The sequence below is a fragment of the Cydia pomonella genome, chromosome 3 (genome assembly GCF_033807575.1).
Source record: "Cydia pomonella isolate Wapato2018A chromosome 3, ilCydPomo1, whole genome shotgun sequence".
Taxonomy (NCBI): Eukaryota; Metazoa; Arthropoda; class Insecta; order Lepidoptera; family Tortricidae; genus Cydia; species Cydia pomonella.
Genome location: NC_084705.1, coordinates 16,947,378 through 16,973,426, shown reverse-complemented (window position 1 = coordinate 16,973,426; position 26,049 = coordinate 16,947,378). Strand labels below are relative to the sequence as shown.

Here is a 26,049-nt window from a genome sequence, read left to right as displayed (position 1 = left end):
GGGTCTATATAGTTTTCAGGTGTAATTCCTGAATCATGTTTAAAATACGTGTTTGCTTGTTCAACAAAGGTGTTATTAAAAGCATTCGCTATATGTACAGGACTGTGCAGAATTCTACCTTTGTAATTTATCTGTTTTATCTCTGGTCTAGGGTTTTTATATTTACTCTGATTTATAACACGCCATATTGCTTTACTTTTGTTATTAGACTTATTGATTAAGTTAAATTTTTCAAGTCTCTGAGAGTACGTTATTACTTTTTTCAGCAATTTATTGTAATTATTATAGTGATTACTGTAGAGGTTTCTATTTTTCAGATATTGGAAATATATTTTTCTTTTTTGTTTACATTATTTCCTTATGCCATTTGTTAACCACACTGGTTTTCGTTTTACGTTACATTTTACTAGTTTCGATGGAAAGCATAAGTCATAGAACAACTTATAAGTATTATAAAAATTATTGTATGCCGTATTGCAGTCATTACTCTCGTAAACATCAGAAAACGTAAGACTTTGCAAACAATTCTGAAATTTAAATAAGTTTTCCTTACAATAATCTCGTTTTTTAATAAACCATGTGTCGAGGGTATCTTTACATTTAACAGGGCATTTTAGTATTTGTGCCGAATGATCTGATAGGTTAAGATGTAAAACTTTACTTTGGCACCCGTGAATTTGTGAAATATATTATCTACACAAGTCCCACTTGCTAGTCTTGTGGTTTGTTTAAATTCCACTTTTAAGTTGTAACTTAGTAGTAGGTTTTCAAATTCTCGGGATATTTTAGTGTCTTGCATCATGTTAATGTTAAAGTCACCGCAAATTACGACCCTTTTCTTTTTTGAGTTGCATAATTTGAATAACATTGATTCCATTATATGCATAAATTCAATTAAATTAGAATCGTTTGGCACTCTATATATACAAACCACTACTATGTTATCCTTTAGTAGATGCACGGCACAACATTCAAATACAAGATTTACAGATAGTTCCTTAAATTCTATTAGTTCCTTATATTCTAAACCTTTTCTTACTAAAATACACGCGCCCCCTCTTCTTGTATTCCGACAGTGAATGGCTGATAGAGTAAAGTTTAAAATGTTCAAATTTGTATGTTCACCCTTTTTTATAAAGTGCTCTGTTAAGCATATAACATCAACCTCGTTACCCGCAATCAGCATTTCATCTAATGCTGCCTCTAGATTTTCTTGCTTATTTAAAATCCCAGCGATGTTTTGATGTAGAATTACCATGTTACTCGATTGCATTGATTTTTGGTTCTCGAAAAAAAATTGTACAGTTTGTCTCTTTTTCTGCTTCAGTTTGAAGATCTGCTTCCGGAATTTGTTGCATTATCTTTATTTTGAAGTAATCCAGAATTTTGCTTTGTGTAGCTTTTTTAGGTCTTATACACTGTGTCTTTGTTTTATAGTAGTCTGGTATTTTTTTCTGTATAATTCTATTGACTTTATGTCCGCTATTGATTTGTACATCAGATATTATATTCCCATCTATAAAATTTCCTATATGTTGTAGGATATTTTCCATACCGCTGTCTTTAATTTTTCCGGTTTTTGTAGAAAACATTTCTGTAGATAAGTCTAGGTTGGAGTCAAAGGAGTAGTGCCTTTTGTGAAAAGGTGTATTATTGAGCAGTAACGAGTTGAAGTTCTCCACCTTTGAATTGTATATTGGTTTTCCACAAATGTAGGTTGGGCAGGCTATAATAATATTTGTGTGTGTTATAGGGTTTAGCGTATTATTAATGAGGTGGATTATTCCTTGATGATTTGAGTTTTGTCGAAAATCTTCTTCTCCAATTAAAATCACACAATAGTCACTGCTTGTTAGATTGGATAGTTTATTTGTAATATTTTCTAATAAATTACTTATTCCTCCTCCAGGTGTAATGTAATGACAGTACTCCCAATTTCGAAGCGTGGTCTCATTACTAATAATATTTGTAATTTTATTTTCTTTATTACTACTGAGTATGACTAATTTATTACGTCTCAAGACTGCCTTTTGTGTATTTTTTATTTTGGTCTTTACTTATTGTTTCTGCGTGTTTGATTTCCTCCTGTGATGGGTTATGCTGAGGCATTTCATTGAGTAAAATAGCAGTTTCATTATTAATTTTATTTACTTCTACAATTTGTTTATCGTTTGATACTTCAGGTTTTGGATGAGGTGAAATTACTTCTAGGTTTCTAGATTTCCGTTTTTTTAAAGGTGTTGTTAATGCTGAAGGTGGTGTTTCAGTCAAAAGCTGTTTATACATGTTAATTTTCTTTTGCTGTTCTTCGTTCTTTTTTTGTAAGCTTACTATATCCATATTGAGACGAGATATCTCTTCGTGAGCACTTTCTAGTTCCAATGACAGATTTTCTATTTCTAAATTTAGTTCCTGAACTTGTAAGTCTCCAGCTACGGACATACTTGGTAGACTTCGAGGGCTATCCTGGTCCATTTGAGAAATTGTATCCTCATCGATATCTATGTCAGATTCCACATCTGATATAGCCTTTGGCTTGGGTTGATTCTTATTTTTATGGGCTCTCCTGGTTACAACATTAGTGACTGGTTTTGTGTTAGGGATATCTTTATAGAGTTCTTGTTCCCTTGGAGAATTATTTGTTGAGGTACTGGGAGAGTTACTTGAAAGAGTATCTTTGTTTTTTTGCGCAAGTTTTAAACATTTTTTACATGTCCATGATTTCCGATTTCCAGGTGTCATTAAATCATATAATTGATTGGACACTGTTGTACATGTAATGTGAAGAGTAGATGTACACTTTGAACAGGTTAGGTAGTGTTTGTCCCTTATTTCACTTTGGCAAGACTTGCACATTGGTACTTTAGGGTTCGGTGTCATTTTCAGAAATTAATTTTTGAGTTTAATTAGTATGATGTCTATCTATCTTCGTAAATGCTTTTTTTCTTTGCGTTTTTGAACGCACCCTTTAGCTATCATCTATACGTCAACTCGCCAATGTCAAATGTCAATGATAGTACCGAAACAGCTGATGAATTACCTCTTTATTTCAATTGTTTCTTTGTAAAATTAGCAGTTATTTCAAAGCTTTTGCATGTGTGAGTGTGTTTCGAAATATCAATATGCAAATTTCCGATTTTGTTTTGTTAGTATAAGATGTGAAAATGGCTCACCAAGTGTGTAATGTTTGATATCCAGTCAACAAGGGTTTCTGCCGTTGGTTTCTGCCACTTTTATACAGGTTTGTGCGGTTTTTTCTATTTTATTCTTCATAAATAGCCCAGTGATTATCGTAAAGTGTTGCTCCATTGACACACACACACACACACACACACACCTGTATGATTTTATTAGTATAAAGTATTATTTTTATTGACTCGTACAAAAAGTATTGTATACAATAGTGATATAATCAAGCTTTTCAAACTCGTACCTCACTTTGGCAACTCGGCTAGCTTCGTTGCCAAAACACGGTACTCGACTGAAAAACTCTCTATTATATCACGATTGTATAAAATACTATTATTCATGTATGTTTATAAATATATTTATTTATATGTAAGTATAGTTTATAGTATGTAATAATTATACACTGTGTAAATCTGGTGCGGGCGATAAATTAAACCAAACATAGAACTCATTATGTAATTATTAATTAAGATGTTTTTTTAAGTTACACTTAACTGTGACCCCATAATTATTTTTTTTAAATTTTATCAGCTGCAATGTACTGTAAACATGGTTGCGTTACCAGAATATCTAGTCGAAACGATTACTACACATTTACAAACTTACCTAATATCTGCAGGAACAATCACATGTTAGTATTACACTGCGTTTAATGTTTTGTGGTTATTTTGGTAGACAGACTGCTACTAGGTATATTAAAGATATTAAATGTTATTTATTTATCATTTTGATCAACAAAGAACTGACTTCATCTACTTAATGTCATTTTAATCAATTACGATAACAGTACTTGACTTGATGTTTCCTAATACTGAGCATAGACATACTTTGACGACCAGTTTGGCCTAGTGGGTAGTGACCCTGCCTACGAAGCTGATGGTCCCGGGTTCAAATCCTGGTAAGGGCATTTATTCGTGTTATGAGCATAGATATTTGTTCCTGAGTCATGGGTGTTTTCTATGTATTTAAGTATTTATAAATATTTATATATTATATATATCGTTGTCTAAGTACCCTCAACACAAGCCTTATTGAGCTTACTGTGGGACTTAGTCAATTTGTGTAATAATGTCCTATAATATTTATTTATTTATTATTTGATAGCACCTTTTCTGAAAATGCATTGAGTACCTAATACTAGAAAGATAATTAGTATGATATTATTTTAGTATTTCATTTGTCTGATTTTGTTAAACCAGATGGTGGGAAATAAGCATACGGCCCTCCTGATAATTGTATTATTACCAAAATTGATTTCGAGAATTAACTAAACAGTCTAAACACCACAAAGTTGGTACATTGTTACAAAACATGACAAACTCTTTGGTAAAGTTAAAAGGTTTTTATTTCAACTTTGATTTGACAATGTCAGTCATTGAATACAGAACTAATCGTAAGTTATAAAAATGCCTCGTTTAACAACTTTTATTGCTCCCGAATTAATGGACATGATTTTAATTTACGGCGAAGCATTACAAAATGGTAATCGAGCGTTAGCACAGCGTGTACAGAGAGCGATTCCCTGATCTGATTGTACCAAGAAACGCTCGAGTAGTTGTAAACGCGATACAGCGAGTTCGCGAAGGTTTGCCCGTGACTGGAAGGGTGGAGGGAGCAGTTATTCGCGATGAAGTACCAGTTCCTTTACAAGACCGAATCCTCCGCCATTTTGCACTTGACCCTGAGAGTAGTAGAGGAAGGAGGTAAAAGAAGAACGAGATAACTGAAGTTTTTCAGAAACTCAGAGATACCATCAATCTTCGCCACGTCATGGAGTTAGTAAAACGATGTTGCGAAACCTGTTATGAAATACAAGGAAGACACGTGGAGAATAGGTATCTGCGGCGAAACCGGCAAAACTAAACTGTGCTTTTAATAGATAGGTATTAAAATAAGTTGCTTATTTAAGTCTGTTTTTTTTTACGTGTATGAGTTTGAGTATCTAACTTTATTTTTGAAACTAGGTATTACGTTTATCAGATAAAAAGCATCATACTTGGTTATTATTTACCCACTCATGACAGTTAATAACAATAATGACATTACATACGCGATATGAGCTTTTGAAAGTAACTGTCAAGGAGCGTTTAACGCGAATGTGTTTGCATTACATTGCGGGCCGAATTATATTGTATGGATAACATTTTAATTGCAATTCTAAGTAAAAATTATCGAATTACATTTCTTATATCCCATTCTAACCACCGTTAAGAGATTCGCCCGTATTAGATTTACACACTGTATAATTACTTAAGGTATAGTTTTTAATTACTCTTTTAGGTATAGTTTAACTGGAAGGTAGGAACTGTAAAAAAAAAAACATGTTCATTATGATTAAATACCAGGTTACAAATACAGGTAATAAATACCTTAATCTGCAAACTCAAAAATGTATTGATTTATTTGCAAACGTTACTAACAGACGTGCCCGTAAAATGCTTCGTCGAGTGCGGTGTATGATAATAAATTAATAACAATGGAAGCTTACTTTAATTTAAAAAAAACATGTGCTGTACCCATCACCTTTATATTATTCAATTTACATTATAATCTGAAAAACACCATGTAGCAATCAAGTGCGTACTTTTCGTTATCTATTTCTATTTCAGCCATATACGTATTCTCTGCCTTCATCACCATCATAAAGAACTTCTTATCGATTCCATCTATATCTACGTCACTAATAGGGTAAAATCCCTTCTTTAATGAGCATGTTTTTATAAAAGGTATTGCAAAAGCGTTAAAAAATACTTTAGAAAGAAAATTGCGACATTTAAGATTTTTCATATTGATTAGCCACTTGATTTTACTCGATTGGTTTTTGGCTTCCGTTGTGACAAGTCCCAGACGGAGGTCCGCATGTTTGTCATGATCATTAAAGTATTCGTACACAGTCGCATTCCCTCTTAGTAGCCGTCTACCTCTTCGATTGTCATAGTAGGACTCCAATGTCAAATTGAAAGGGCTGTATGTCGTATAAGGTCGCACAGGTTTACCACATTTAGTAATGTTTATCAAATCCACAGTTATGGCATTCGATTCGAAACATAAAATTAACAAGGCCACAATTAAAATCATTTGATATGTCATAGTAATCCTGAGGAGTAAAACGTTGTAGGCAACATATATAGCTGTGTAGCTTACTCTCAGAAATAGTATCGCCTAATTCAAAGCAGATATTACTGATCCACTTTTGATGGAAAATTAAATGACAAATAATGAGTACGATAAATAATTGGTCCATTGATAAATATACAATGCGTAATGAAATTGCGTTTGAATGGTTTTTAATATGACGCAGTTATAAGTTAGGTTGTTTTTCTCTTCCACGACTTCCGCAGAGATACGGAAAAATGATTTTTGAATATGTTCACCATGACACCAAAATGTAATTACATTTCGAGTTTATTGTTAGTTTATTTACACTAAAACAGTAAAAATATGGAATAGTTTCGTGACACATATGACGAGTTCAATGGAAAACGATATCCATTTTATTGCACATTTATAGAATGGACTGTATGTCCAGACTTTCACAGTACTTTCCAAGTCGATCAGTACCCCTTTCCTTGTACTTGTAGTGTAAGATAACATTAATTGCCAAATTTCCTAGTTCTATTTCAACGGAATACACCCTAAAAATTATGATTCCCTCGAGTGTGGAAATATACATTTTTTGCGGCACAAACGGCCATGTCTTATGTTTACGTTAACATTGATTTTCTTCAGGGGAATGTAGACTCAGGTCTATGAGTATACCTATATTTTGTTTTCAATTTCCACTCGATACCTCCACGCGTTCCCGATATAAATGGTCTTGACAGACAGACAGACGGACGGACTACAAAGTGATCCTATAAGGGTCCCGTTTTTTCCTTTTGAGATACGGACCCAAAAAAAGGACTGCCTGTGCAGTTTTAAATTACTTTTTATATATTTTTTTTCAAGGTCTTTTGTTCTGTTGTCAGAATCAGGACCATAATAAATATATGCATACCAGCAAAACAATGTTGATTTTTCCAAGTAAAATGATAACTCCGCCACATATAGTCCGATTATTCTAGACAAGGCAAATTTAAATGCTCCATCAATATCGGCGATGTCTACTTCCCGTATGAGGTATGTTCCTTTCTTGAGGGAGCAGGCATCCGTATTAGGAATATTGAAAGTGTTGAATATTTCCTTACCAATAAAAGTATGACATTTCAGATTGTCCATTTTGAAAATCCACTTGGTTTTGCTAAACCGGTTTTTACCGTCTGGCTTCACCAAGCCGAAGTGCAGGCTCTCATTTGTATTTCCAACAAAAATATCTTCTTTCACTACCAAATTTCCGTTTATAAGAGTATTTCCTGTGCTTTTGTTCGTATATGTTTCCATGGCCAATTCATTGGCTTGTATTTACTAAAGTAAGTAAATATGCCGAAGTCATTTTGAAGTCACTTAGGACAATGAAGTAGAATAAGAATCCCATATTGATTTTGCTGCGGCAATAAGTGATACTGAGCCACTTGGCATATAGAATCAATATGTACAAAGTTGGATCGGTTTGTATACGCATTAAGGAGATTGGGAAAAACTGTTTCTACACAAGCTGCTATGACAGCCTACTGTGGATATGTGTCGTCAACATTAAACTACGGTCTCTTAATATGGGGAAATTCTGTGCATGTTGATAAGGCCTTTATACTGCAAAAAAAGTGCGTACGTGCAATTAAAAATGCGTGGTACACAGATAGTTGCAAACCTATTTTTAAAAAACACAATATTCTACCTTTGGCGTGCATGTACATTAAAAAAGTTTGTATCTTTGTAAAGACTCATATGGAGTATTTTAGGTTGCGCTCAGAGATTTTTAATGGAAACCAAAGAGCTCAATATAGGACCCTTCTGTATCAGCCTCCCTGCCGTGCGGATATATATAAACGGAATGCCTACAATACTTGCATAGAAATTTTTAATAAACTACCTGATAGTATCAAGCTCTTGCACGATTTAGAATTTAAGAATGTATTGACTAAGTGGCTTCATGAAAATTGTTTTTATTCAGTGAAGGAATATATGAATATGTCATATTAGCATATAGGGATTAGAATAAGTAGATTATAAGTATATTTTAATATTTGCATGCTGTTTCGGCTGAATACTGTGACAATATTTAATGTAACACCTTGTACCTACGTATTCTTGCAAATAAACGCTTCTATTCTATTCTTGGATCAGAATAGAAACACACGGAATGGGTATTATTTTTATTTAATGCATAATAAACTTTATACTAAGCTCACCTGGGCTCATAACTCCAGATCCTCCAAGGTCAGGTCATCCAGGTACCTGCAACTTGTCTGCCCTCGTCACCATTCAGCGGCCTTTCGTGGCAGTTTTCGTTACACTGCCACGAAATGCTGGAATGACCTGCCTCCACCAATCCGTTCTCTGAAGTCATTGAGCGGTTTCAAATGAAAATGTCGTGCACACTTCAATTTTAAACTGTAACATCCCTGCAATATAAGTAACACACTGACGCATTTCCAATTTGATGGCAAAATAACGCTTTGTTTTGTTTTGTTTTGTACGATTCCATGGGTTAGTGCATTTGGGTACTTTTTTAACCTTCATTTATTATCGACGGACGGATTTAATATAAACGTAATAATTGTTTTGTATATTATTTAATATTTGGAGAAGGCTTTAATCCAAAGGGGTCCACACAGATTTAAAATAATATAAATAAATAAAAATAATAATTTAATACATAATAATAATAATAGGATTCTTAAAATATTAATTTTATGCACAAATAATTAAATTATTGCAAGTTGTTGGTATTTTTCCTTTAAATTTTGTTTAAATGTATTATTAATTATTGTACTTAGCATGCAAGAATCAATTTATCAATGGTAATATTTATGTGTAATTTAATTTAAGTCAATCTGTAGGGAATTAATAAAGCTCTATTCATTCATTCTATTCAATTATTTTGTATGTAATTTTTTTTTTTTGTTAGGTTACAGTTTTTTCTTACGTAACTAAATTTTTATAGTAATATAAGTGTTTTCAATTTCAATTTTAGTAATGTACAGTAGCAAAAATGTTTTTGGTAGTTTGTTTTTTTAGTATGTATAATTTTTTTTTACGTTGACGTATGTGCCGCCACTATCATAGTTTTAAGTCAGGTCCCCACTGAAAACCAGCGCCACGGATTGCCGCGGCATTAGGCTGAGTAGTATCCTATTTTAGCGTCTAATGTTTTTGTTTCTCTGTATGTTCTTCTTTTTCCAAATGTAATGTGTTGCGGCGTTAAATATATGTATTTTTTTTCTTTCTTTCAAATATAATTATGGAAACTTCATTGAATGGAAAATCGGCATATGTTATATGTAATCATTCAGACATGTAGGATTATACAAAAAATCGCGCGATGACGTAATATGTAGGTACTCATATTGCAGTTCTCCGTAAACAGAGTGTATTTGGTTGCAGAGCGAGAAGCAGCCGCAGCCTCAGCCGCCGTCGCCGAAGTCGCCCGCTGAAGCCGCGACCCCACCGGCACAGAGCCACTCCAAACCGGCTGCCTCTGATGTTAAAGACGTACGTTAACTTCTTGAAAAATCTTTATACAACGTGATCTTAACTTCGGAACAAAGCTCAAAATCCCACGCAGATGCCGGGGATACGTTAGAGGGATGATCGTAAAAAACAGGTCGATGACGTGATTGATTTAAAGCGCGCAGTTGTTTTATGCGATAAACGCTGAGTTTGACGCACATCATATAGTATGCAATAAATGAATGAGTGAGTGAGTGAAATCATTTCACATCAGATAATCTAATTGCCAAACATTGTTTTACGCGGTGAGCGCAACGGTAACCGCAGCATGAGATGTAATGCGTCAAACGCATATAAAAAAATATTTTATCTTCATAATAGGTGTGAGGAAGGAGTATCTTTGCGTCTCTTCTTCCTCGCGTTGTCCCGGCATTATGCCACGGCTCATGGGAGCCTGGGGTCCGCACTTGGCAACTAAGCCCGAGAATTAGCGTAGGCGCTAGTTTTTACGAAAGCGACTGCCATCTGACCTTCTAACCCAGAGGGCTAAACTAGGCCTTATTGGGATTAGTCCGGTTTCCTCACCATGTTTTCCTTCACCGAAAAGAGACTGGTAAATATCAAATGATATTTCGTACATGAGTTCCGAAAAACTCATTGGTACGAGCCGGGGTTTGAACCCGCGACCTCCGGTTTGCAAGTCGCACGCTCTTACCGCTAGGCCACCAGCGCTGTAACCATCGTTATTTATTGCGTGAAACCGTTCTACGCAAGCGGTTAGGGTCTGCCCGCACCTATCCACGCGGAATCGGTAAAAGCCGATAGGAAAATTTTTGTCTACACAATAAAAGCCATAATCCACATCCACACAGAGCGAGCATACGCAAGTCTCACGGATGTTTTATACCTTCTTAAAAAAAAAAGTATATATTTAAAATGTTTTTTTTTACGCTACGAACCTGACCAGCCATGTTTTGGTCTCCAGGAGAAACTCAACGACGCTTCAACAGTGAAGACCGACACAAGGCCTGAAACAAACAACAACAAAACGAATACATCTAACAAGCAGGCGGAGAAGGACAAGAACCAGCGCAAAACGCAGAACTACAGGCACAAGCTCAGCCAGGGTCGCAACGACTTCTACCAGAAAAACCAGAGGTATGACAGCCGGTTCATGCAGAACCGCCACCCTTACTACTTGGCCACGGGCCCTATCAACTAAGCAAACTGATGTCAAGAGTATGTCCATGTGCGAAATAGAACAACATGTAAGTTAATCGATAGTGTTGAACATGTCTATGAGAAACCTGTGGCAATTGCCTGCCAAGTAATGAAACTGTAGCAAGCCTGTGTCCGGCTACTCAATGGTAGTAAAATTGCATGGAAAAATCTGGAAAAATATAATTTATTGCAAAAAATTGGCAAACTAGATGAAATGAATATGAAACATCGAGAGGTGAGTAAGTAGTCATATACAATTTGTTACATATCAGGTCTTAAAACATCTCTAACTATGATGATGTGTTGTTTAAAATCGATTTGCCAATTTTTTATAATAATCTAGGATTGTTAGGCTTTTTTACAATGTCCATTACTTTTTACAGTTTTAATACTCCTTATGTCCTCTACTTGATCTGTATTTTAAAAGTATTACAAGTCTGCATTTGTGTAAGAACTGCTTTAGTTTTACAAAAATAATGAATTTGTTGATGATCAATAACTGAAATGACAGTTTTCATATTCAAGTCGATTTGTCTGCCAGGCCATTACGAAAGCGGTTGATGAACAATCAGGGAATAATTTCAAAAACTGCATTTTCTTTTTAGTTTAGATAGAAGCTATTCAGAGTATGGTTTTCATGCTATTATTAATTTACACTCACATCAATCTAACATAATAAATCTGATACATTAAAACATCTATTTATCGTACTAGTGCATTAAAATGTGTAGTAATATTAGACGTCTTTTTCAAAAGTTTCATGCTGTAACCTGAGTCAAAATTACCTGGGGAAATAAATATGAAAAAGCTTGTAAAATAGGATGGAGACGGCTCGTGTGCGAGGGAGTAATCCCATTAAGACACTAGCCCTTAAAAGGACAGATGGTTGTCACCTCTGACTTCTGAGATCGCCTCTTCTTCGATCTAATTCGATCGAATTTTAAAACTTTCCCAATTTTAACTGTTCAGTTCGGTCATCGACTCAATTGCCTGAAGCCAAAAAAATAACTGAATTTTATAACATTTTACAACTAATTATCTCAGATTAATTTCGCTTAAATTTGTCCATTTAAATTTGCTATTTTATAATTTTTTCTATAAATTACTTTCATTCTGTATTTCGTTTGGCTTCGGGAAACCCTGTCATTTTAAAGTAACAAAGATTTTATAATGCATTTTTACGCGTGAACCAGAATACCAAAAAAGTACATTTGGAGATAAACCTGTCGCCGTCAAGGCCAGGAGCATATCCACTTGAAAATAAGTATTTTAATAACTTTAAAGGCTACTTCAATAAAGGGCTAGAGGCAATCGAAAATGTATCATATCAACAATAAATTATTAACTTATATATGAGCGAATGCACTTTTATTATGAAATAATGCATTTATAGAAAGTGAATTCGCGACACTTACACAGGTATAACTGAGACCACTATTAATTGTTATGAAGTATAATGTTATAAATAGATGTGTGTAGGGTTAGTTTTTAATGCCAGTAACCTACCTTGCATATTTGTAACTAATTCTGTTCACTTCAGACGAAATACTTTCTAGCAAGTAGCAATAACAAATTGTCCTGCGCTGGAAAATAACATCGACAAAACAACAATTGTATGGGTGATACGCATAATCAAAACAGGTGTAGAAAATAATATTATTGCTAGTCAGAACACCCATTAAAATGAATATCAATAAAGACAAACGTAAAACTAATAACCAGGCGTAGATATTCGTATTGAAATACGATTGTTTATAAGTCGGCAAAATAGTTTATATTTGCCATTAAGTATTCTGAAGTGAACTTATAATCATGCTTGGCTGGGGTTCGAAGTATTATCTCTATGTCTATCCTAACGAAGACGATTGGCTAATATTAATACTTGCCAAATTATTCGTTTGGTGTGAGCGAGGATCAAGCCGATTGATATCACTATAAAACGATATTCTAAATACATCGATATATAGATAATAAAAATAAATACCTAATAATTTAATTTCAATACATCTACACAGTTTGAAGCATAATCTCTTGTTACCTGATAGGTTCGTGATAGTTCTTCGATTACAATATTTGATCGTTTTTATTAAAAATTACCACGTTCACTTTTTTAAGCGATAATCGATTTCGATAGCGTAGTTTAAGGCTAGAAAGGCATCTAATTTCTCGGTTTGTAAGAATATTTTTGAGCACAAAACTCTAGTCATCCAAGGGTAACAGGACCAACAGGAATTGAGTAAACTTGATAAGATCAGAGTATTGATAGACTTGTAAAACCTAAGGTCATCCCCATTCGCAGAGACTGATAGACCATTAACCAAATAAAAGGCATTTCCAAACGTTTTCGCTCACACCAACGCAGAAAGAGAACTATAATAAAATGTGATGTTTCTACTTTAATAACTAGTTGACACTATTTTAATATATCACGTTTCGTGCAAATAAACAAAATATATGAAGTTATAAACTGTTAGAGTGTAAGTGTACCAATTTATATTTATTTAATGTATTTGATTTATACGGTGTGTAGTATTTAGGCTTAGTACAGGCAGGGTTGTATGGAGTTATACCCTAAGTAGTTTGAAGTAGTTTGGGACCGCTTCTTTAGATGGGTCGGCTAGTTTTCGTCAATTGTTAATTTTAACTTGTTCTGTGACGACCGCATGCGAGTCTTATCGCGACGTGTTACAGTGCTATTTCGTATTGTGTTCTTAGTAATTTCTTACCGCCAAAATGAAGTAAGATGAATAGTTAGTTCCTCACGTTAGCTTAGTTAAATTTTTGTAGTCAATTTGCTTACGTAATTATAAAAGAGTTTGATGAAACATCTGTACTGTAAGCATATTCTGAAAAAAATTAACGCTTTAATTATTATTTTTAATATATAACAAAAGTTATAACCTACAAACGATGCACAAATGCTGTAATATATACTGCCATAAAACGGCAGAATCAAACCAAAATATTCGTAGTGTTATTAAACATCTTCCATCTTTTGTTCATGTTAGTTTTAGGTGTTAGTAGTAATGTGGGTGAAGTTAGACATATAGGCGGGTTTTGCAGCACAGATCGAAAAGCGAAGAGGAAAGTTGCAAATCGTCGCGGGCTTAGCTTAAAGCTCGTTGAGAGCACATTAAAAATTAAACGTGTTTTCCGTTTAATAGAAACTTCTTATATTAATATATCATTTTGTTTAATTACTCGATCTAAAATCGACTAACGCTCATATGAAATGAATTGATGAAATGGCTATAAGTTAATTAAGTATTCATTGAAGGTAGTGCCTTTTCTAAAAAAAGTGTGCATGCATTTGATAAGCCCCTATGTAATGTACAAAATTAAGACATTGAATATGTTTTAGATTTTATTTTGCTTTTATTTAATGTTTAACGGTTGCATTTCAATTCGGACGAGTCAAAAAGGGTCGATTCGAAATGACAGACGAATTAGAAGATAGTTTTTATGTGTGTTAGAGAATTTATCAAAGTATATAAATAATGCGAATTTGGAACTAACAGAGAACTGCCATTGAAATAGTGGGCTATAATCTAGAAACACGACATTAACGTGCTTGCTAAATAAAATCGTCGACAATTTTGGCGCAATAAACGCGAAGTGCAAGTACGAGGATTGGTCCGAAAATGGTTAGAAAGGTTATCAATAACTAAATAAATGTACACCACCTCAATAAGTACTGAAAGATCCCTCGCAATAATATTGCAATCTCATGAGTAGAACCGGAGTAGCTAACAACATTAGCAGTTTAAAATGTAAGAAGCCATTTATAGCCTCCCTTCATGTGATAACAAAGATTAAATTACACAAGATCTGCTTCAAATATTTAGTTTACGAATTCTACATATACAGTGGTATTCATAAATGGGCCACCGCTGTTTACAAAAAAGTGATTCATGCATGTTTATGTAAAATAAGTGAGGAGTCATGAAAATAAAAATAACTTCCATTCAAAAATATTAAATTTAAAACTCCCGGTGATCTCATTAAACACTCGCGCGCGAAGGGCTGTTTATTCTACACATTTTATTGTGAACACCGCCGTTATATTTTGCGCTAAAATTTACCGCCGTTAAAAAGGTTTTTTAGTGTAACCAGATATTGTACCTACATCGATATATTGGCCATGTTGGTTAATGTGCCAAAATTGTTAGAGGTGATTTTATCTGTAGACGATAACCCCAGAATAAAATTGGCAGTTCTTTTCAACTCTACAGGCACGCAATCTCTTCCAATTTGTTTAAATAATTAAAAAATATTAGTACAATCAATATCGCACTTAGCGTAATTTAGTAATAGTATTTAGTAATTCAACGTTAGCACAATTAATTTAGTTTCCAAACTAAATAATATTGGCGTTGTTGAAGACGGTTCCTAGGTACTAAAATGTGTATATATCATTTATTAAGCTGTACTTTCAGATTTCAAAGTCCACGCGAAGTTTCTCCCTTGTACATAATTACAGATGACTCGTCTGGAAACTCTTCCTGCACACAGGAGCCGTCTTACATAAATCCCTCTAGTAGTACATTTCCTTCATAAACTCGGTGTCTATTTCCATTGTTGCCATACTTGTAACTATTTACCTCACTCTTCAGGCTCGATCAATAATACTGATGATATGTTTACAAATAAAATTATCAGTGTTAATGGACGATTATTGCCCTGTCTCTCAGACGCTTAGCCCATTTCAGACCAAAATTATTTAAATGTAGCATATTTATTTTAAAAATCAATTATAGGGAGATAAGCGATATAGATATATTTTCTGTTGATTGTTGCATGTTATGTCTTGCCTGTGCTAGAGCGATGTGTTAGAGATAAAATTGTCGATAAATATGCTTGTTCAAGCAGTTATTTGGGTAGGTTTTTAGCAATGGCAATATCAAGTCGACATTTAATAATTATTACACTGAAAAAGATCTTTTCTGTTCAGTACTTAAACAAAAATAGCGAAATGATGAACCTGCATCGTGAAGGCAGTGTACAGTCGAGTTCATAAATATGTATACATTTTTTCACCTTATTGCAATGGATTAAGGTAAAGAAATGTATACATATTTATGAACTCGACTGTACATTTGTAAAACCCTCTTCAACTGACTAATACTTTTATAATCTCTTCTCAAGAACTATGCTACTCTCAAATCCGAACTCTTAAACATTTTTTGTATGTGTATTTATGTCTCGTAACACATCGCTGTAGTTTTTGTTAAAACTTCATATTTATTTTCTATTGATTTGACTCTGATGAATTTATTTACTTATACACATAATATAATCTGTTATGAAAATACTACAGCGGCTATGAATTGCTTGTAGTTAAATTAGAATAAATCCCAATCACAGTAGTACCAGAACAACTGTATATTACCTACTATTTTAATAGTTATTTACGATACAAGTGCGAAAAATAGGAAATTCGTAACGAGTGGCGATAAATTAAAACACGACCGATGGGAGTGTTTTAAATCGACACGAGTTGCGAATTACCTATTCGCACATGTATCGTACAACGTTTTACAGTACATATGGCCCTTTAAATGTTCGACACAGTAACGTAATATGCAAATTTTCGCACAAGTGCTATAAAGTAGCACCATATGTACTGTAAAATATGATTATTTGACGTGTCACTTTGAAGCAAACGGCATCTATTTTTATAAGGGCTTGCCCGTGCACTGGTTATATTAAACTAGTGGCCGGCGCCGGGACTAATTATTATCGCTAAGAGGCCTTCAGTCTTATTCTAATTGGACTTCCGAATGTGACTTATTTGTCTTAAAACATTAAGAGAAGCACATATTTAATGGTATTCGTCCTGGCCTCGACAATGCGGTCATATATACGTATCGGGTACGTAAATCACAATTATAACTATTTTATTAAAATCTGCTTCCTATCCGCCTTGTCTTCCTGTATTACCGACTTTCCAGGTGCGGGCTGCCTTTTGTACACTTCACTTAAAATAACGTTTCGTAACAACATATTATTGATTGTTTTGAATTCAAAGTTCCATACGTAGGTTTTATACAGAAGTGTTGGTAAATTGCCACATTCAAGCCAGACCTCTATTTACAGTGCTAGTAACTTCACTCAAGACGAGAATGAATTTAAAATAGCGCTGGGACATGGCCCACCTTGAATGATCAATTCAGTTCTAAAAGACATGAAGTATTTAGTTAATTATTTAGTCATATAAAATCCTATTACGAGCGGTAATTCGCTTATAACTTAATTTGGATGTTAAAATCCCTGAACAAATTCGTCGTAAATTTTCGTCGTATTGAGTAATAATTTTTCGGTTGGTTAAAATTTGTTTCCTGCATGCTAATAATATATGCTATTAATTGCTAAATTATATACTCAAATTTGATACAAAGTTGTGGATTTTAGAACTGGATCACTAAATTGCTAAAGTGCCACCTCTAGCTTCATTTTTTATTAGATAGAGGGCTTAGATTGGGGCGTTGCAATATCGTTATAAATTTTTGACGTTTTGTGAGTAGACAGCCAGCGTCAGGTGTATCTAATCAGAATTCATGATCATATATATGTATCTATGCATAGCGCGTTTAGGTAGTATCGATCGCTAGCTGTGTGTTTAATGAACTAGTCTAGAGTTTAGATTTGATTAGATGTTTCAGCTTAGAAGAGTTTTCTTGTGTAAAAATAAAATGTAGAACTTTTTGTGTTAGGCTATGCTAGATATACATTTTGTGTAAGATAGTTGCAGTCATGTATTCATGTGACAATGTAGTGTGTGTTTCAGTAAACTTAACAATGTGTATATTTATTATTTTGTTTTAAAAATACGGTATTTTTTTTGCTTCGTTACATATTAGGTCAGTGTACTACATTGGCATTTGTCGTGTCGGTGAAACTATAGACACCGTGTTGGCCTACGACCGATATACGATTGTATATCAGCTTTAAAGTTCCATGGCTGTGAGTTGGAATAGTGTTTAGGCAACGCTCCAATCGTCAAAACGCCGGCTCCAGTGCCCAAATTTGTTTTAGCTCAAATAATCGTTCCTTCCGTCCAATCATATTGAATTTTTCACATAGATTAAGCTTCTCGCTGGCGCATTTTACTCCCGCTTTCTGATCCTTTTTTGATTCAATTCCTATTTAATAAAACGCTATAGAATATAATTAAATAACTTATTATAAATTATATTCAGAATTTCTATTGACCAACGCTTAAATCAGCATATCTTTGTAAGAATATTGTGTGATATAACCTAAATGTAATTATAAAGATATTGTCCTTTTAGTCCTTAAATATAATGTGAATTATTCTAAAATACCAAAACTATGCAGTACTTAAAAGCCAGGCTTGCGGCTTATAATAATATAAGGAATATTTCTGTGACGGTGTCAGCAGTACGTCCTTCTGTCTGTTGACTGGGGTTGAGTTGTTGGGCTATTTATACGTATCCATATTTGTTAGTAAAACGGCACTAGAATCCAGTGTAATTGTGCCGTCATACATTTTAATTAAATTATTTCTCATATTTGTAACAAAGAGGCAACGTTTTCTATGACTAAAGCATGGTACTAAGGTCATAATACTGTATCCTAAGAACGCTAGATAATGTAGCTAGATAATGCGTGGGTGAATAATATAGCGGTTGTTGGTTATTTTTTTAATAGTGAGTTTTTAAGAATTTTCTGTAAAAGCGTCCATGATTGTATACGGAGCTTGAGCCCATTGGGGCTTCACTATTAAGAGTTGGATCCATCATTAGCTAGGTAAGATTTAATCTATATCTGTACGTGTCGCGCGTGCAGGGCGTTGCCCTAGATGCCGATGACGCCTGTAGCTTAATAGCTGGATGCCTATTCTAAAACGTTGCAGTTTGTTTTTCTATTGCTAACCGCAATTCTATCCCTTGATTGTGGTTTTGAGTAAGCTCAAACTGCTTATGGTTAGAATCGTTATCCAGGATGACATGAATCTTCACTTCTAAATCCTGAATGTACAAATATATAGCACACTATCGTTCAGCTAGGTTTGTGTTATATTAGGCTAATATCAAGACTGGACAGGTTAATACTATGTTTGCGATCAAAAAGGTCTTACATTTTTGAACTATGCTTCTGAAATTGTTCAAGCGCGCCGACATAACTACATAGCAGCACAGCACAATATAGTCTCAAAACATTGTGGCGTGAGCAAGACGCACCGTTTCGCTTAATTTTCGTTACATGGATTTGATTAATACTTATTTTTAATTTTAATATTGTATGGTGGTTAAGATCTAATTGTAGAAGGTGATCATGATTTAAAGTCTGTTATAGTACCTAGTGCATGGTTTAGCGTTACGTTCCTCAAGCCATTGCTTCAGTGAGTCTCGGCGGAGGCATTGTGAATGTGGATCAATATTAGAGCTTTATGGAATTTGATAATAATCTATGGATGGATATTTATAAAATATAAACTCTGTAGAAAGCATTACTCACTGTATAGACAATGGTTCCTGCAATGTGTAACGCATTTAAAAAAAACTGTTTTAAAAGATGCTAGTTGTGAACCTAGACAGACTAGATATTTAAACATAGTGGAATGAGAAAAGTGATTCGCTTTCATCTCATTGTAACATTTCTCATCCATTCGATGATTTTTAATTTGCATTTGTTTGTCATCAAGTCAGGTTCGAGTTATAGGACACTGTATAGTCTGTATACATAAACGATGTTTTATCAAATATGGAATAATTCGAAGATATATTGTAAAATTAAAACATCGTTACTAATGTTTGACTTAAATCGTTATTGTAGTTTACATAAGAACTTGAAGTTGTAATATTTAGTTAAGTGTCGCTCGCATGCGTTTAAGATGTAGCGATCTACTTTTCTCTGCACTATGATTTAGTTTAGGTGGCTGGTCCTAAAGCTTATAGGTAATAGTTCATGTTTTGTACGGCCGACGGCCTTAGAACAATTTGGTAAACTATATTATGATCGGTGTCCTTGCGTTAAGGTGAGATTCTTATGAACCAGCGAGCGCATCGTGCACAAATACTCTATTCTAGTAAAAAATAATCACTGTTTTTTGATACTAAGGAAGTAGTGAGGTAAGGATATCGGGATGTTTTATATATTAGTTGCAAAATGTTAATGTTATAGCGGAATGAGTGTGGACAATAATATAAAGGTGGGCCTGTGCCTCGAGCGAGCTCATACGTAAACATTTCAGATAACCTCGAATTTTTGATATCTACTAATCTGATTGTGTCTCGTAATAAGATTATGACAACGTTTGGACGGTGTAAAATATTTTAAAGCTTTCTATGGTTAGATTAGTTGCCCGTTACGCTTTGAATGTAAGCGCATTGGTTTAAGAATTTAGTTGTCGGAAAGGCAACATTTTAATATAAGCCTTACTATAGTAATATCTGTATAGCCTCTTGTACCTACCTGATTATTGTTAACTACATGTCATAAATTTCCTTCCGGTTAGTTCTACGCCGTCCAGGGAGGCACTTGCGTCCACCTCACTGTAATGTTACTCCTAGTTTTTTAAGTTTGTCGACGCTCGTAGTCTCGACGCACGAGTCGCATGTTTTTTTTTCTATTGAGTATTTAGTGGATTTAATATATTTTGAGCCATTGTTTATGCGTGGATAGTCTACTAATATTTTTGCTACTCGATAGTTCGCATACAGTGAGTTCTGTCCAATTTTTAGGAATGGCATCATGAATTTTTATATGTGAGGACCAAATCTGGTTTTTGTATTGAATTGTGAGTTGAAAATGGGTAATACAGGATTTATTTTGCCAGTTCCTCTTAAAAGTAAGTGAGAATTTCTAAAATATTTTTATAGGTGTAAGTGTTTGTGAATTATTTTTAACACAATACTGGTTAAGTACGGATAGCTATCAGAACGAAGAGCCATTTTGTTTCCATCTCTGTTGAAGAGATGCTGTTTGTCGTGGGTACGCCGTCTGCTCTTGTTACACGACTGCCCAAAAAAGGAGTGTATTGTTTTTGATCATATTACTATGAGAAATGGAAACTTTATCAAGTTCACTACAGAGGTACATAATAAAAGGCGAACGGTGCCTAATGCTTCCAATCAAAAATATAACAAATTTAACTAAAAAACTTTAAATAATAGTACAACTGTGTGTTTACTTGATTATAAGGAATACAGTGTCCATTTCATTATTCTAGCATAGTAAAAAGGGGCAGACTCTTGTTGTGTACGATATAACCCAGCGTCTCAGTAGTGTGTAACTGTTAGTTTTAATTGTGGTGCTATACTGCAGTGGTCGACACCAATATTGTATTTCTATGTTTATTTCTTTTTAAGTTATAAGTGAGTTAAACGACAGTGTTAAAACGTTACTACATAAAGTACGTAACTGCTGTGGAAATCTAAAATGATGTAATACATGGGAATTACCCGTGCGTAATTGTTATAAATTTATACGACTGAATGTATTGGAATACAAATGTTCCTTTATCAACAAGCTGTTTTCACCCTTTTATCAAGTAGATTAATATTCTTCATTTTTAAGCTAAGTGTTCACGTAACTTGTTTTATAGATTCTTGTTAAACAATTGTGAACCGGGGCTATTGTAATAAATATATAATTTAAAAAATCGCATGTTTTGCTTTTAAAATAAGCATGTTTCTACCGAACGTTTATTTTAAGCGAAATAAAAGCAATTCGCTGACCGACTATTACTTAAATATATATATTATATATTATATGCGGGTTTATACTACTAATGTAAGTACTAAATTCCTTAGCCCCATGGTAGTAGTAAAACAGTGCTGTCAGTGTGAAGCAGTGCGCGTCGATGTCACTTTCTAAATCCTGTATACCTTTACGAGTAAGATACAATAACCCCATAGATACAATAGCGCCGAGTCACTTTATCCGATTTCATAGTTTGGTACTTTGTATTGTTACCAATTGTTTGTGCATCAGAAATTAAAAAGTAGTGAAACATTGAACATATTTGGTGTAAATTGAATGATATATTTAGATATCTGTTTGACAATTATATAACATACAATAAAATTCGTATGGGATGCTAGTGACGTTGTTTCACAGAATAAATACCGTCAAAGATTCGATTGTTTACATATATATTAATTGTAAAGTCGCCATCCGATATATCCTTGCCTTGACAATAGAGGCGTGTTCAGATATTTGTGAATACCTTGGCCGCTCCGATATATCTGATGATGACTGTATCTAAACGGTTTGAAGGGGTTTCACTCCATTACATTACTTAACCAATTCATGAGCTTATGGACACGTTTTTAATTTTGTAAATATACTCGTATCTTTCACGGCATCATACTTCAAAAGTCTATATTAGCCACGACGCTTGGGTGTACCTATAAGTGATCAGCTTTTCACTGTATGCACTAAAAAGCTGATCACTTATAGTTAGACCCCAACGACAAGTAATCGTTGCAAACATGGTAGCTAATAGAACTAGCCTTTTCTATACATTGGGTTTCCGAAGCGACGTGGCTCAGTTCTTGTTGAATTTGATTATATTTGTGTACACTGCCACGCTGGCGTGTTGACCTATATGATGTAGGCTTATGTGTATTTGCAACATATTGGCTAAAAGGAAAACCTTACGACAAACAGATTAAGCGGCAGCACTGTTCGATGCCTATTGTTTTAACTAAGACAGCTTACTGATGTTTATCATTGTTTCTTGTTATAACTTTATTTGTTGTTTTTAGCAAAGCTTTGTAGGCAAACTGTGTTTGTTATTAAAATTTAGATGAATAAACTAAATGAAAATCGCTAGTCCTATCTCATGTAAACTTTGGATCTGTCCGGTAGAAAAATTACCTAGATGTTTTAAGATACTTAAAAAATAATACAAAATATACTGTCTGTGGTGAATATCGAATTTTATGAGCTTATTAAATCTTAATTCAGTATCGGTATCGCGAGTGTATCGTGTGTTATGCATTTGATGGCGCACGTCTCGTACCTGACATACAATAATTTTACGTTTAACACTTACGGCCCGATTCGAATTTTAAAATACCTCAAATATTAGGTCTAGATACGATATGGATCGGATATGTCAGTGTCCAAAGTGACGTTTTTTTTGAAGAAACGTCACTTTTGACTGACATTTCCGTCCCATATCGTATTTAGACCTAATATTTGACGCATCTTAAAGTTCGAATCGACCCATTACAATGTTTAAGCATTGTTTCAATACAATATTAACACAAAAGGAATTTGATATCACTGATATTATTTGTAATTTTGTATCACTTATACATTTTTACTTATTAAACTCAATAATCAGCATAGTCATGCCTCGACCAACCCAGATATTATAACAGTAACTGGTCTGCTAATTGGATCATTAATATTTAGTATTTTTATAGCAACTCCACACTGAATTTTACTTAGTTTATATAGCCCATGCAGCTGAGTTAGTGGAGTAGATACGTAGACGTGTGCAATCAAAGTGTTTGAAAAAATAATAATCAAAAATGATTACGAAGCTAAAATAGTTTTTCATAAGATGCCAAGTTAGCTGTCGCATTGGACCAAGGGATATATATGTATTTAAGTGTAGCTCACTTCACTTTGCTGAATATATAGCATTTTACATAGGATGATTACCTAAAGAGTAAATTATTTTATCAATCTGTCTGCGTGTTAGATCCATGTATACAGTATCTTTGTGATTAATGTTTTAGATATACGCGGTTTGGCGAAGACAGACTGATTTAGGGCAGTTTCGGCTATGTTGTAACGAACGGTGGCTGCTCAGCAGTATTATAGTGGCGGGTGGTCGTGTGCTTCTCTTATTTATACTTAATTGAATTGGGCTGAAGGGACTGTAGCTACGTGTAAGGCAGCGAGTTTTATTTTCTTTATTTACCATACATCTCTTAGAAGTTTTATCGTTGAATTCATCTTTACCTGCGCTAGCTAAAATAAACCCAGGTCAAAAGTTTCCACTATATATGTACCCTTTTACATTGCTCGAAAAATTATAATAGCGTGTAATTTATTATCTCAATTTTATTGGTCGTATGAAAATGGTTTTAATAGACCGTAGATACCTGATGGTTATGACTTTTGATTTACACACTTATCACTTATTAGGCGCATTTTTTTTTTAATGAAGTAAATTTAGTGAATAAATATATTACTACACTAATTTTATAAGCAAATGATTGACCATACTAGGTATAAAAATCAAATTTAATAGTATAATAAGATTATATTTACGTGACTTTTTCTCAGCTCCATTATAAATATAATGGTTATTTTTTTATTTTTTTAGTGCCATTTTTTTTACTAATGAAGTTGTCATGTTGTAGGTAAACAAACATGATTTATTTGATATAAAATTTGACCAAGCACACACCACCCCCAAACATTATCCATTTAGGCGTATCGATGTTGAGTCTAGTACACAAGTTTATAAAGATAATTCTACTATGCCAATTGTCTTGTTCAAATGTTGTGAAACTTAAGTGTTAAATGTTGTCCTTGACCGGTTAGGTACCGCTCGTCTGGATATTCAGTAGTTCATGCTAGATGCAGAATTTTTTTCTTACTAATATTTTGTTACTGTTTTGGCACTGTATTAATTACCTTCTGACAAAAAATATATAATGAATAAAAAATGTTTTGTGAAGTTTTATTTTTACGTTAAACCGTTTTCCTACTCCTCTACTGTTATCTGTCATTTATGCATTCATTAACACGAATATAAGAACATACATAAAAGATTTCAAGAAAAGTCTATATTGTCTATTCCTCATAAAAGCTCTTGTGCTTTTATAAGCTATAATGTTACTGCGATTAATGGCTACCAACCTAACAAAACCAAAACGAATACAGTTTTAAACTAAGTGCATTGCTGCCAACTTACAAAATATTCATTTCGTTGCATAGTAAAAATAATTACTTCATAAGTCAGAAACACGCATGTGACACCCGTAATATAGCAACACCCATAGAGTACGAAGGCTACGGTGGCCAAAATTGAGAAAAAACTGTCCAAAAAATTAATTTAGCAAGTAGCAAGTACCAGGGCCTCATGAGTTACGAGGAGGTGTCGCCGACCGGCCGGCCGCGGCCCGGGGCGGGCCGGGCGCGTAACAAGGTATGCTCGCGCGTCTTGGCTATATACTTTTGCTGTAATTTGTTTACCTAAATTAAGATTTATTTTTGTTGACTCGTAGGAAAAATATTGTATGCAACGTTGTATAAGTAGGTCAAAAAATTCTCGTGGCGTATTCCTTTACAATGTTCGCCTACGCCTTCGGCTCCGGCTCACATTGTAACTCACGCCACTCGCCTTTTTTGACCCTTCTTATACAACTGTTGCATAAAATACTAAAATAGTAAGGCCACACTGCTGCGTTGCGTTGCATTAGCGACGCGTCGTCGTCGCAACGCATTAATGTGGCATGTCATAAAAAATATATGCCATACGACGCAGCGTTGACACTGCGACGACGCTTGTCACGAAACAACGCGACGCATCGCAACGCAACGCACACTAAACCCGCCAAAACAAATGCAATTTTGATTTGTGTGAAAAATGGTTCAATTAATTACAACGGAATATAAGGCCTTTTTAGGCCACTAGACAGCTAGAGATAAATGTGCCGAATAGACTTCACGTAGTTTATTTAATTTTGCTAATTCTCATCATTCGGTTTAGATCTTGCAGGATCAGAAGTCAAGTTTTCAACCACGAGCTTTCCCCAAAAAATCGGCCGAATAATTTAAATATGACGCATTCACTATAAGCGCGAGCTACGCGCTGTGCTTGTATAGTAGACATGTTCTGAGATGTTTTTTTTCGGCTCTGGCTCTAATCTGTTAAACAAAGGACTAGTTTTTTATGCAGAGGCATCTTCGGGCCGTTCCGAAGCAAAAACGTTATTAAGAAACAACTATTGTGATAGTATTAAGGTAAAAAATTATGTAACAGCTCAATCGGAGTACAATCTGCTGCTGGCATGCAATTAAGATTTTTGGCGATTACAAAACATTTTCATGTAAAATGTTGCCAAGACGAAACCATAAGGCTCGCACTGTCAAAGT

The 26,049-nt window shown here is 34.2% G+C and overlaps 1 protein-coding gene across 1 annotated transcript in view; it reads left to right on the top strand.

Moving 5' to 3' along the window:
* LOC133516643 (uncharacterized) overlaps positions 1–24,620 on the top strand; it is a 49,396-nt gene extending 24,776 nt beyond the window's left edge. Inside the window, exons 11-12 of the mRNA XM_061849660.1 lie at positions 9,673–9,780; positions 10,724–24,620. Coding sequence (XP_061705644.1) covers positions 9,673–9,780; positions 10,724–10,960 — 345 coding nt within the window. The 3' untranslated portion in view covers positions 10,961–24,620. The remainder of the gene's footprint in view (positions 1–9,672; positions 9,781–10,723) is intronic.
* The last annotated feature ends 1,429 nt before the right edge of the window (positions 24,621–26,049 follow it).